The sequence below is a fragment of the Podarcis melisellensis genome (genome assembly GCF_964234715.1).
Source record: "Podarcis melisellensis genome assembly, chromosome: 2".
Taxonomy (NCBI): domain Eukaryota; kingdom Metazoa; phylum Chordata; class Lepidosauria; order Squamata; family Lacertidae; genus Podarcis; species Podarcis melisellensis.
The window spans coordinates 114,843,021-114,856,199 of record NC_138529.1 but is presented as its reverse complement, the minus strand read 5'-3'; the positions used below and the strand labels follow the sequence as shown (position 1 = coordinate 114,856,199).

Genomic DNA, 13,179 nt, shown 5'->3' with positions numbered 1-13,179 from the left:
TGCAGGAAGCTCGGCTAAAGCATCCATGACAGATGGCCATCCAACCTCTGTTTAAAAACTTCCAAGGAAGGAGAGTCCACCACCATCTGAGGGAGATGGTTCCACTGTCTAACAGCTCTTACTGTCAGAAAGTTCTTCCTGATGTTTAGTTGGAATCTCCTTTTTTATAACTTGAAGTCATTGGTCCTACCCTCCAGAGCAGCAGAAAACAAGCTTGTTCCCTCTTCCATGTGATAGCGCTTGGGATATTTGAAAATGGCTATCATATCTCCTCTCAGTCTCCTCTTTTCCAGAAGAGTTTGGATTTGATATCCCGCTTTATCACTACCCTAAGGCAGTGTTTTTCAACCTTTTTGGGCAAAGGCACACTTGTTTCATGAAAAAAAATCACGAGGCACACCACCATTAGAAAATGTTTAATATTTTTTTCTTTAATGGCAAACAAAAACGTTGCGGACCGTTCTCTGCTCAGCGGGGATCGATCCGCTGATCCCCGCTGAGCCGGCGGATGAGAGCTCCGTCTCCGCACTGTGTGCGGAGAGGGAGATGTCAGAGCCCCGCTGCTCTCTATGGGGAATCGGATGAGAGCAGACCGCCTGTCCGCTCTCAGCCGATCCCATCCGATCCCATCCAATCTGATCCCCACCCAGGACGGATGGAAAATAGGGTGGACATAGTCCGGCGCCCGCCTAGTAGGTGAAAATGTGACATTTTTTTAAAAAAAATCTTTCGGATTTTTCAATTTTTCCCATGGCACACCAGGCAACATCTCGCGGCACACTAGTGTGCCGCGGAACAGTGGTTGAAAAACACTGCCCTAAGGAGTCTCAAAGCGGCTCACATTCTCCTTTCCCTTCCTCCCCCACAACAAACACTCTGTGAGGTGAATGGGGCTGAGAGACTTCAGAGAAGTGTGACTGGCCCAAGGTCACCCAGCAGCTGCATGTGGAGGAGCGGAGGCAAGAACCCGGTTCCCCAGATTACGAGTCCATTGCTCTTAACCACTACACCACACTGCTAAACATACTCAGTTCCTTCAATCGTTTCTCATAAGGCTGTTTCCAGACCCTTGATCATCTTGGTTGCCCTCCTCTGCACACATTCCAGCTTGTCAACAACCTTCTTAAATTGTGGTGCCCAGAATTGGACACAGTATTCCAGGTATGTTTTGATCAAGGCAGAATCATTTGTATTTTAATTTGTATTAAAGTCTGCTTCTCTGCACCTCTGTGATCTGTGCACGTCATGATGCAGGATTTAGACTGCTAACTTTGTACAGTGGGACCTCGGTTTAAGAACAGTCCTGTTTGGGGCGATTTGGTTTATGAACTCCGCAAAACCGGAAGTAGTCTAAGAACCTTTCGGTCTAAGAACGGAATCCGAAAGGTGGAAGGGCACCGGCAGCGGGAGGCCTCATTAGGGAAAGCGTGCCTCGGTTTAAAAACGGTTTCAGTTTAAGAATGGACTTCCGGAACAGATTAAGCTCGTAAACCGAGGTACCACTGTATTTAAAAAGTCAAGATTACAGGGCTGCGCTAATAAGGCCTCCACCTGCCCTGTAAATTCAAATCCGTATCATACCACTTTAAACAGGCATGGCTTCCCCCAAAGAATCCTGGGAAATGTAGTTTGTTAAGGATGCTGAGTTTGGAGAGCCTGGCTCACCTCTTACAGCTACAATTCCTAGAATTCCCTGGGAAGAGGAATTGACTGTTATGGCACATTGGGAATTGTAGCTCTGTGAGGGGAGCAGGGTGTCTCTTGACAACTCTCAGCACCCTCAGCAAACTACAGTTCCCAGGATTCCTCAGGGGAAGCCATGATCGTTTAAAGTGGCATGGTGGTGCTTTAAATGTATAGCGTAGGTGGAGCCTAGGACATGGGGAAAGCTCACAAACAGTGGCGTAGCGTGAGGGTGCAGGGGGGGTCGGCCGCACCGAGCGCAACATCTGGGGGGGGCGCACTCGCAGCTCTCTGCCCCTACTAAAATCCACGGGTTAGGGGGCACAAATTACTTGCCTTGCCCCGGGTGCTGACAACCCATGCTACGCCACTGCTCACCAAATCCGTCATAGTGTCTCTCCTATCCTGACCTACCTCACAGGGTTGTTGTAAGCTTCTCAGAAGAAAGGACGGGGTAAATATGTTTGTGTTTGTACCTGTAGGCATTTGCCTGGTCTTTAGCTTGAACAAGAAACATTTCATGCATTTATACAAAGACTTAATATTACCCTCTTGGCATCTGACCATTCAGGAGCTTTAAGCGCAGTGGGACGCAGGTGGCGCTGTGGGTAAAACCTCAGCGCCTAGGACTTGCTGATCGCATGGTTGGCGGTTCAAATCCCCGCGGCGGGGTGCGCTCCCATTGCTTGGTCCCAGCGCCTGCCAACCTAGCAGTTCGAAAGCATCCCCGGGTGCAAGTAGATAAATAGGGACCGCTTACTAGCAAGAAGGTGAACGCCGTTTCCGTGTGCTGCGCTGGGCTCACCAGAGCAGCTTCGTCACGCTAGCCACGTGACCCGGAAGTGTCTGCGGACAGCGCTGGCTCCTGGCCTATAGAGTGAGATGAGCGCACAACCCTAGAGTCTGGCAAGACTGGCCCGTACGGGCAGGGGTACCTTTACCTTTACCTAAGCCCAGTGTGAGGCTCTTGTTAGGCTCCAACTCACCTCAGATTCATCCTTGCTGTTCAGCAGCAACTGGAGGGCCAAAGGAAGACAATGGTTCTGCCAACTCCAGGTTCAGATGCCATAGACCTCAGAGTATCAGCTGTCTGCCAGGGATTGCTGGCAGCCTGGTTCACACATTCCTTTAAACCACAATTAAACTAAACTATGGTTTAAACAACAGGAGCTTTGCTCCTCCCCCATCCCAGCTGCCACCACGGAAACAAACCATGGTTCTGGCTCGCTGTATGTTTCCCTCAAGCAAACCATGAGTGGTAAGCCAAGAAGAAGGGCGCCTGCAGCCATCCTCCTTATTGTGCATTCTTGATTATTTCTGCTCATGATGGTATTGGGCGGTTAAACACGATCAGACCTTCACTTAAGCTTACACCTGCAAAGGTTTAGGGGTAGACATACTGCTGCATATGGAATACCATATTTACACGAATTTAATGTGACGAAGCTAATGCGCACCTCAATTTTCAAATCTTTGAAACCCAAAAAGTATTTGCTGGCGAATGTAAATGCTCCATCAAACCCTAATTTTCGCGACGTATTTTGGCCAAAAAAGGGTGCTCATTACATTCGGGTAAATACAGTAGGTACAGATTCTTGCTGAAATCCTGTAATAATAATAATTTTTTGCAATATGTTCTGATTTATTTTCAGACCCCATTTTTTATTTTTTGCAAGTGCCCATCCAGACAGCATTAATGCACTAACACTGCGGAAGTATCCCAGAACAACTTATACTATGGAGTGATCCAAGATAATCTCACCGCTAATATGTCAATGGTCACATCCACAACCATGACTTTAAAACCCCCTTACACTATTTTCAACAGTCATGGCTTCCCTTTTGGAATCCTGGGACCTGTAGTTTAAGGGTGCTGGGGCTTGTGGCTATGTGAGGTGTCTCCTACCAGCTCTCAATCACACTTAACAAACTACAGAGGATGGACCAAGGCTCCCATCAGCCCCAGCCAGCATGGCCAATGGTCAGGGATGATGGGAATTGTAGTCCGAAAACATCTGGAGGGTCACAGGTTCCCCAGCCCATGCCAGAAATTTAAGCTATATTCTCCATAGTCAGTGAAACTGTCGTTCCTCCTCCTCCTCTCTGTTTTCCCTTCGGTTCTTCAAAGTGGCTGAAGGGTTGTTTGTTTTTTCCAAGTTTTTTACATGTCTACTCAGAGGTAAAGACCGCTCAGCGAAATGGAATGTTTTTCCAGATACATGTGTACTTTTCATGTCGGCGACACACTTTTGAGACATGCATCAATTTGTGATATGGTAATTCAGCTTTACTAGCAAATCTGAGGTTAAACTAACCCTTTTCCAGCCCTGGGAGGAATGCGGGGAGTGTTTGTGCGACATACTTACACACTGCAGCCAAAACACCAATGTGTCGCGACACACTGTTTGGAAAGCCCTGGTGTATAGGATTGCAGCCTGATCTCTAGAATGACCCTTGATATAAATAAAAAAGGAAGTAATCTTTTAATGGTGTTACAGGACACATTATACCCAATTATTCAATGTAACGTCTTTCCTGTTTCAGCTATGCAGTGAGGTTGCATCCAATTTCTTTTTCCCTAAACCGAACTACCGTAAATTGTGTCAACGCACACACAATCCACACAAATGACAGATTAAAACAGGTAAGGTTTTGGACGTTACCGAAAATTGAACCACCCCAACTACCTGTGAAAGTGAGTAAAAACAAAGCTATTTCAGAAGGCAGCCTTATAATATAAAAAGCATTTTTTTCCCCAAATATGTAGCCTCAGGGCTTCCTCGCCATAGCACAGGGGTTCTAGCTTGAATAAAACATGGGGGAGGCAGATAAGCCCTGCCCTACATAATCGATATAGGGCAGGGCTTATCTGCCTCCCCCATGTTTTATTCAAGCTAGAACCCCTGTGCTATGGCGAGGAAGCCCTGAGGCTACATATTTGGAAGAAAAAAAAAAAGCGATCCCCTTCATGGATCACTGCCTTGCCGTGGCGAAGGGGCTTGAAGAACTCAGAGAAGCTATGAACTATGCCGAGCAGGGCACCCAAGATGAACAGGTCATAGTGGAGAGTTTTGACCAAACGTGATCCACCTGGAGGAGGAACCGGCAAGCCACTCTAGTATCCCTGCCAAGAAAACTCCATGGACAAAGACAACAGGCATATAAAAGATATGACGCTGGAAGATGAGCCCCTCAGGTCAGAAGGCATCCAACATGCTACTGGGGAAGAGCGGAGGGCAAGTACAAGTAGATCCAGAGCTGATGAAGCGGCTGGGCCAAAGCCGAAAGGACGCTCAGTTGCGGATATGCCTGGAAGCGAAAGGAAAGTCCAATGCTGTAAAGAAAAATATTGCATAGGAACCTGGAATGTAAGAACCATGAACCTGGGTAAGTTGGAGGTGGTCAAAAATGAGATGGCAAGAATAAATATTGACATCCTGGGCATCAGTGAACTAAAATGGACGGGAATGGGTGAATTCAGTTCGGATGACCATCATATCTACTACTGTGGGCAAGAAACCCGTAAAAGAAATGGAGTGGCCCTCATAGTCAACAAAAGAGTGGCGAAAGCTGTACTGGGATGCAATCTCAAAAATGATAGAATGATCTCGATACGAATCCAAGGCAGACCTTTTAACATCACAGTAATCCAAGTTTAGGCACCAACTACTTGCGCTGAAGAAACTGAAATTGACCAATTCTATGAAGACTTACAAGACCTTATAGAAGTGACACCAAAGAAGGATGTTCTTCTCATTATAGGGGGTTGGAATGCTAAAGTAGGGAGTCAAGAGATAAAAGGAACAACTGGCAAGTTTGGCCTTGGAGATCAAAACGAAGCAGGGCAAAGGCTAATAGAGTTCTGTCAAGAGAACAAGCTGGTCATCACAAACACACTTTTCCAACAACACAAGAGACGACTCTACACATGGACATCACCAGATGGGCAGCATCGAAATCAGATTGATTATATTCTCTGCAGCCAAAGATGGAGAAGCTCTATACAGTCAGCAAAAACAAGACCTGGAGCTGACTGTGGCTCAGATCATCAGCTTCTTATAGCAAAATTCAAGCTTAAACTGAAGAAAGTAGGAAAAACCACTGGGCCGGTAAGATACAATCTAAGTCAAATCCCTTATGAATACACAGTGGAAGTGAGGAACAGGTTTAAGGATTTAGATTTGGTGGACAGAATGCCTGAAGAACTATGGATGGAGGCTCGTAACATTATACAGGAGGCAGCAACGAAAACCATCCCAATGAAAAGGAAATGCAAGAAAGCAAAGTGGCTGTCCAATGAGGCCTTACAAATAGCGGGGGAGAGAAGGCAAGCAAAATGCGAGGGAGATGGTGAAAGATACAGGAAATTGAATGCAGATTTCCAAAGAATAGCAAGGAGAGACAAGAAGACCTTCTTAAACGAGCAGTGCAAAGAAATAGAGGAAAGCAATAGAATGGGAAGAACCAGAGATCTGTTCAAGAAAATTGGAGATATGAAAGGAACATTTCGTACAAAGATTTCCATAATAAAGGACAAAAGTGGAAAGGACCTAACAGAAGCAGAAGACATCAAGAAGAGGTGGCAAGAATACACAGAAGAATTATACCAGAAAGAAATGGATGTCTCGTATACCCCAGGTAGTGTGGTTGCTGACCTTGAGCCAGACATCCTGGAAAGTGAAGTCAAATGGGCCTTAGAAAGCACTGCAAATAACAAGGCCAGTGGAAGTGATGGTATTCCAGCTGAACTATTTAAAATTTTAAAAGATGATGCTGTTAAGGTGCTACACTCAATATGCCAGCAAGTTTGGAAAACTCAGCAGTGGCCAGAAGATTGGAGAAGATCAGTCTACATCCCAATCCCAAAGAAGGGCAGTGCCAAAGAATGCTCCAACTACCGCACAATTGCACTCATTTCACACGCTAGCAAGGTTATGCTTAGAATTCTACAAGGAAGGCTCAAGCAGTATGTGGACCGAGAACTCCCAGAAGTGCAAGCTGGATTTAGAAGAGGCAGAGGAACCAGAGACCAAATTGCAAACATGTGCTGGATTATGGAGAAAGCTAGAGAGTTCCAGAAAGACATCTACTTCTGCTTCATTGACTATGCAAAAGCCTTTGACTGTGTCGACCACGGCAAACTATGGCAAGTTCTTAAAGAAATGGGAGTGCCTGATCACCTCATCTGTCTCCTGAGAAATCTCTATGTGGGACAAGAAGCTACAGTTAGAACTGGATATGGAACAACTGATTGGTTCAAAATTGGGAAAGGAGTACGACAAGGCTGTATTTTGTCTCCCTGCTTATTTAACTTATATGCAGAATTCATCATGCGAAAGGCTGGGCTGGATGAATCCCTAGCCGGAATTAAGATTGCCGGAAGAAATATCAACAACCTCAGATATGCAGATGACACAACCTTGATGGCAGAAAGTGAGGAGGAATTAAAGAACCTTTTAATGAGGGTGAAAGAGGAGAGCGCAAAATATGGTCTGAAGCTCAACATCAAAAAAACGAAGATCATGGCCACTGGTCCCATCACCTCCTGGCAAATAGAAGGGGAAGAAATGGAGGTAGTGAGAGATTTTACTTTCTTGGGCTCAATGATCACTGCAGATGGTGACAGCAGCCACGAAATTAAAAGACGCCTGCTTCTTGGGAGAAGGGCAATGACAGGCCTAGACAGCATCTTGAGAAGTAGAGACATCACCTTGCCAACAAAGGTTCGTATAGTTAAAGCTATGGTTTTCCCAGTAGTGATGTATGGAAGTGAGAGCTGGACCATAAAGAAGGCTGATCGCCGAAGAATTGATGCTTTTGAATTATGGTGCTGGAGGAGACTCTTGAGAGTCCCATGGACTGCAAGAAGATCAAACCTCTCCATACTGAAGGAAATCAACCCTGAGTGCTCACTGGAAGGACAGATTGTGAAGCTGAGGCTCCAGTACTTTGGCCACCTCATGAGAAGAGAAGACTCCCTGGAGAAGACCCTGATGTTGGGAAAGATGGAGGGCACAAGGAGAAGGGGACGGCAGAGGACGAGATGGTTGGATAGTGTTTTCGAGGTTACCAGCATGAGTTTGACCAAACTGCGGGAGGCAGTGGAGGCCTGGCGTTCTCTGGTCCATGGGGTCACGAAGAGTCGGACACGACTAAACGACTAAACAACAACAACACATAATCGATCACATGATGTGGTGTGCACACACCATTTCAATGGCGATGCCCATCAACTTTGGGGGGACCCGGCGCCCTGAAATATTTTATGGAGTGGGGGGGTGAAGACACCTTGGCCCCTAGAAATTGGCTCCTATGCCACAGCAATATCAGGAATACCTTAGAAGTCGTCTTTAAACCACCAGTTTGTCATTTCTAACAAGACAGACAATACTTGAGATGTTTAGCAAAATATCTAAATTAAGTCCAAATGGAATCACTGCTGACGCAACAGCTTCAAACCGTAACTTCCCCTGACCTGAGTAACAGCAGTCCTCAGGTTGTTTTCTTCCTGCTCCCCTCAGGGCAAGGTGGTTCTCCATTAGCCCCTGTGGTGGCGTTCAGGTGAGGGAGCAGATTGAAAGAATTATGATCTCATCTACCACAGAAAAGATACTTGTTCACTAACAAATAAATTAAAAAATCCCTCATGATCTCTTTCCACAATCAGAGCATTTAAAAGTCCTCCCTTCTAATGAATATTATCTGATGCGATATCCTCATTCTTCCTCTGGGTTATTTCCTCTATAAAGGACGATACGCAAATGCTTGTCACAACATGGCGATTTCATAGGAGTTCTCCTCAGCGTGGACTCTCTTATGCTGGCTAAAAGCAGGAGGGTCCATGAAACTTTCCCCACACACCAAGCAAGTCTGTGGCTTCTCCTCCTGTGTGTGTGTTTGCATGTGCTTGACAAGAGTTTTTCTGTGAGCGAAGCTCTTCCCGCATTCCGAGCACTTATGAATCCGCTCTCCCGTGTGGATCTGCTGGTGTTGGAGGAGGCGAGAGCTGACGCCAAAGCTTTTCCCGCAATCTGCACATTTGTAGGGTTTCTCCCTCGTGTGGGTTAGCTGATGTCGGATGAGGCAAGAGCTAAGGTTGAAACATTTCCCACAATCCGCACACTTGTACGGCTTCTCTCCCGTGTGGATTCTCTCATGTACAACAAGGCTCCCCTTCTGACTGAACGTTTTCCCGCACTCCGCGCATCTGTAGGGCTTCTCTCCCGTGTGGGTCCTCTGGTGCCGAACAAGGTCGTGTTGTATAATGAAGGATTTCCCGCACAGCGAACACTCGTAGGGTTTCTCCCCCGAGTGGAACTGTATGTGCGACATGAAGTTTCCGATCCAGCGGAATCTTTTGCCACAGTCCGAGCATTCGTACGGTTTTTCTCGTGTGTGAAGTCGCTGGTGCTCGATGAGTTTAGAGTTCACGCTGAAGGATCTCCCGCAGTCCAAGCACTTGCACGGCTTCTCTTTCGTGTGGGTTTTCTCGTGGGCTACGAGGTTCCCTTTGAGGGAGAACTTTTTCCCGCATGCTGAGCATTTGTAGGGCTTCTCGCCCGTGTGGCTTCTCACGTGCGTCACTAGGTTGCACTTCTTGCTAAAGCTTTTGCCGCACTCGGAGCATTTGTACTGCGTCTCCCCCGTGTGGGTTCTGTAATGCCTGATAAAGTCAGCGTTCATACTAAAGGATCTCCCGCACTCCAGGCATGTGTACGGTTTCTCCCCTGTATGGTTTCGGCGATGTCTGACGAGATCGGCGTTTTTACAGAAGGACTTCCCGCAGTCCGAGCACTTATAGGGCTTGTCCTCGGTGTGGAGTCTCTGATGAATGACAAGGTTCCCTTTCTGAGAAAAGCTCTTCCCGCAGACCGCACAGGCAAACGGTTTCTCTCCAGTGTGCATTCTCAGGTGAGCAACCAGGTGGCTCTTCGTTCCACAGCTCTTCCCACAGTCCGAGCATTCGTACATTTTGTCTCCTGTGTGGGTTCTGTAATGCCTAACGAAGTCGGAGTTCATGCTGAACGACTTCCCGCAATCGGCGCATTTGTACGGCTTCTCTCCGGTGTGGTTTCGGTGGTGCCTGGTGAGGTCAGCGTTCTTACAGAAAGACTTCCCACATTCCGAGCATTTGTACGGTTTCTCTTCCATGTGGATCCTCTCGTGGACCGCAAGGTGCCCTTTCTGAGAGAAGCTCTTACCACACGCTGAGCATCCGTACGGTTTCTCCCCCGTGTGGGTTCTCTGATGACTAATAAGGTGAGAATTCATGCTGAAAGACTTTCCGCAGTCTGGACACTTATGTGGTTTCCCTTCCATGTGGGTGCGTGTAGACCTTGGAGAGTCCATCTCGCATTTGGCCAAAGCCACTTGCTTGTCATTTTCCTCAATCTCCTCCTTGGCTGCGATGGCATCTAAATCTTTGAAGTTTTTTGCACACAGAATGGGCTCATCCATGTCTGTTTCTGGACGCCTTTGCCTTCTGCCTTCACTCCATGCTGAGGGACCCTCTCTTTCGTAGATGCCCCACGTTTGTTTCCTTAGCCAAGGGCTTTTGTGCACATGATCCTGGCCATCTTCTCTGCTCAGAGTTTCCTTATAGAAGAAAGAAAAATTCCTGAGTGAGTCCTAAATCTGGAGGTTGCAAAACCGAAGGTCCTCCAGATGTTGCTAACTATATCTCCTGTCACCCCTGATCATTGGCAATGCTGATAAGGTCTGTTGGTAAAGCATGAGACTCTTAACCTCAGGGTCATGGATTCAAGACACACGCTGGGCAAAAGATTCCTGCATTGCAGAGGCTGGACCTATGTGGTCCCTTCCAACTCTACAATTCTATGATGTTATGATGGGAGTTGAAGGCCAAATCCACACCATACATGCCACTCCTAACAGCTGTGGCCTCTCTCAAAGAATCATGGGAACTGTTCTCTCCTCATGGTGAGGCGAGCTGTTAGAGGAGACCCTCTATTCCCCCCACAGAACTACAATTTCCCGAGCAGTTAAAACTATCAATCTTCCTTCCCAGAGAACTTGGGAAATTGCATTGGGAGGTAAAGGTAAAGGGACCCCTGACCATTAGGTTCAGTCGTGGCCGACTCTGGGGTTGCGGCGCTCATCTCGCTTTACTGGTCGAGGGAGCCGGCGTACAACTTCCGGGTCATGTGGCCAGCATGACTAAGCGGCTTCTGGCGAACCAGAGCAGCACATGGAAACTCCGTTTACCTTCCCCGCTGAAAGGTATTTATCTACCTATTTATCTACTTGCACTTTGACGTGCTTTCGAACTGCTAGGTTGGCAGGAGCAGGGACCAAGCAACGGGAGCTCACCCCATCACGGGGATTCGAACGGCCGACCTTCTGATTGGCAAGTCCTAGGCTCAGTGGTTTAACCTACAGCGCCACCTGCATCCCACTCTGGGAGGTATTTCCAAGTTACTGTAATATGCGTAGGACCATCTTGGATGGCTTTAAAAGAGGATTAGGTAAATTCAGGAAGGATAAAGCTATCAGTAGCTACTCACCCTGATGGCTAGGCTTTGCCTCTAGCCCAGGGGTTAGCAACCTTATTCAGCCGTGGGCTGGTCCACCATCCCTCAGACCTTGTGGTGGGCCAGACTATATTTTGAAAAGAAAAAAAAAGAATTCCTATGCCCCACAAATAACCCAGAGATGCATTTTAAATAAAAGCACACATTCTACTCATGTAAAAACATGCTGATTCCTGGACCATCGTGGGCCGGATTTAGAAGGCGATTGGGCCGCATCTGGCCCCCAGGCCTTAGGTTGCCTGCCCCTGCTCTAGCCAAAGACACAATGCCAATTGCTTCACAAGTGCTGTTGTGTGAGTGGCAGTTGCCCCCCAGAGCTTCAGGCAGGGGACATTCCCAGCCCCACCTGGGATTGCCCCTGGTGCCTTCTGAATGCAAAGGAAATGTTCTTTCTCTGCTTTTTGAGCTAGCACCCTTCCCCTCCAGATGCTTTGGACTGCAATTCCTATCAGCCCCAGTCAGTGATCAGGGATGATGGGAGTTGTAGTACCAGCTCTACTAAAGAGGTGCCTGGTGAGACCGGAGGAAGATCGCTATGCCTGACAACAAACCCCTATTGGATTCTTTTGCCCCATCTTTTTATGCCTGCCAAACAGCTGTATCATGCTTATGATATTTTATTCTCTTGTTAGCTGTTTTAAATGTGCATTTTATATCTGACTTCACTTAGCATTGGTTTTTTCTTTTTAATTTTTTTTTGTTAATTTTGTTTCTGTTAAATGTATTCTGTAGTTAACCTCCTTTGCAATGTTTTATTCTGAAATCTTTAAGATAATATTTTAGTTCTGTTAATTATGTTGCTTTGGCTGTACACTCTATATTTGACTTTCTTCAGAAATGTTTGATTCTGGATTATTTTACTGACATTTTAATATGCTGTAAACTGCTTTGAGATTTTTCTTAAAAATATAAAGCAGTATAGAAATGAAGCAAACAAACAAACAAACAACATACGGGCATGAGGATGGTGCCTGACATCTCCACCACCTGGGGATCATTGGATCGGGACTGTTTTCACCCAACACTGTGAAATTCTATCAGTTATATTTTATCTGCACCATCAGAATGACTTTCTGGAACCCAGTTGCTTTTTTCTGTGCAGCCTGAGCAGGAGCAGTCAGCCTTAAGAAAAAGAGGTCGGAATAGGCCAATACAGTGGACACTTGGGTTGCGGATCCGTGAGGGAGGCACGTTCGCAACCCGCAGCATTCGCAACCCACAGCGCTGCGTCTGTGCATGAGCAGGTTGCAATTCAGCACTTCTGCGCATGCGCAAAGCGCAATTTAGCGCTTCTGCGCATGGGCGGCCGCCAAAACCCAGAAGTAACCCGTTCTGGTACTTCCGGGTTTTGGCGCGTCCATAATCCGAAAAAACGCAACCTGAAGCGTCTGTAACCCGAGGTCTGACTGTATCTCTGTGGCCTGTCCCTGGATCAAATGGCTTTTCTTCTTGAAGTTCTCAAAGCTCTTAACCTAGCCTGTCATCGGAACTAGCCAGATGTTTATCTGAGAACCAGTCACAGCCAGTTCATCATTTGAGAAATAAAATTTTAGAGGCTTCTTGCCCCCAAAAGGGCAACTAGAACATTCCATTTTGGCAACTGCAACCTTGGTTTAAGGAGCCATTTGGCACCTAGTTTCTAACCCTGATAAGGAGCACAGGACCACAGGTCCACGTAGCTCAGGACAATGACTGGCAAGGTCGCTCCAGGGTTTCAGGCAACCCTACCAGGATGTGCCCCCGGGGCTTGAACCAGGACCTTCTGCATGCAAAGCAGATGCTCTGCCCCTGGCTTACAAAAGAAAGAGGGGAGAGAGGCGCCTATTCCCTAGCCATAGGAAACCAGAATGCAGCTCTTTCGCCTCCTGAATTTGTCCCCTCCAGGCACCCTTCCCCTCTTGCTCTGCATTGCCGAAACATGCTCCTGCAGGGCAACTCACCTCGT

General features: G+C 47.1%; 1 protein-coding gene across 1 annotated transcript in view; it reads right to left on the bottom strand.

Moving 5' to 3' along the window:
- LOC309364699 (uncharacterized protein) overlaps positions 1–11,494 on the bottom strand; it is an 83,069-nt gene extending 71,575 nt beyond the window's left edge. The window contains exons 1-2 of the mRNA XM_081902478.1: positions 11,208–11,494; positions 7,859–10,278 (exon numbers count right to left, since the gene is read on the bottom strand). Of these exons, the coding sequence (XP_081758604.1) occupies positions 8,452–10,140 (1,689 nt within the window). The 5' untranslated portion in view covers positions 10,141–10,278; positions 11,208–11,494 and the 3' untranslated portion in view covers positions 7,859–8,451. The remainder of the gene's footprint in view (positions 1–7,858; positions 10,279–11,207) is intronic.
- Positions 11,495–13,179: the final 1,685 nt, after the last annotated feature.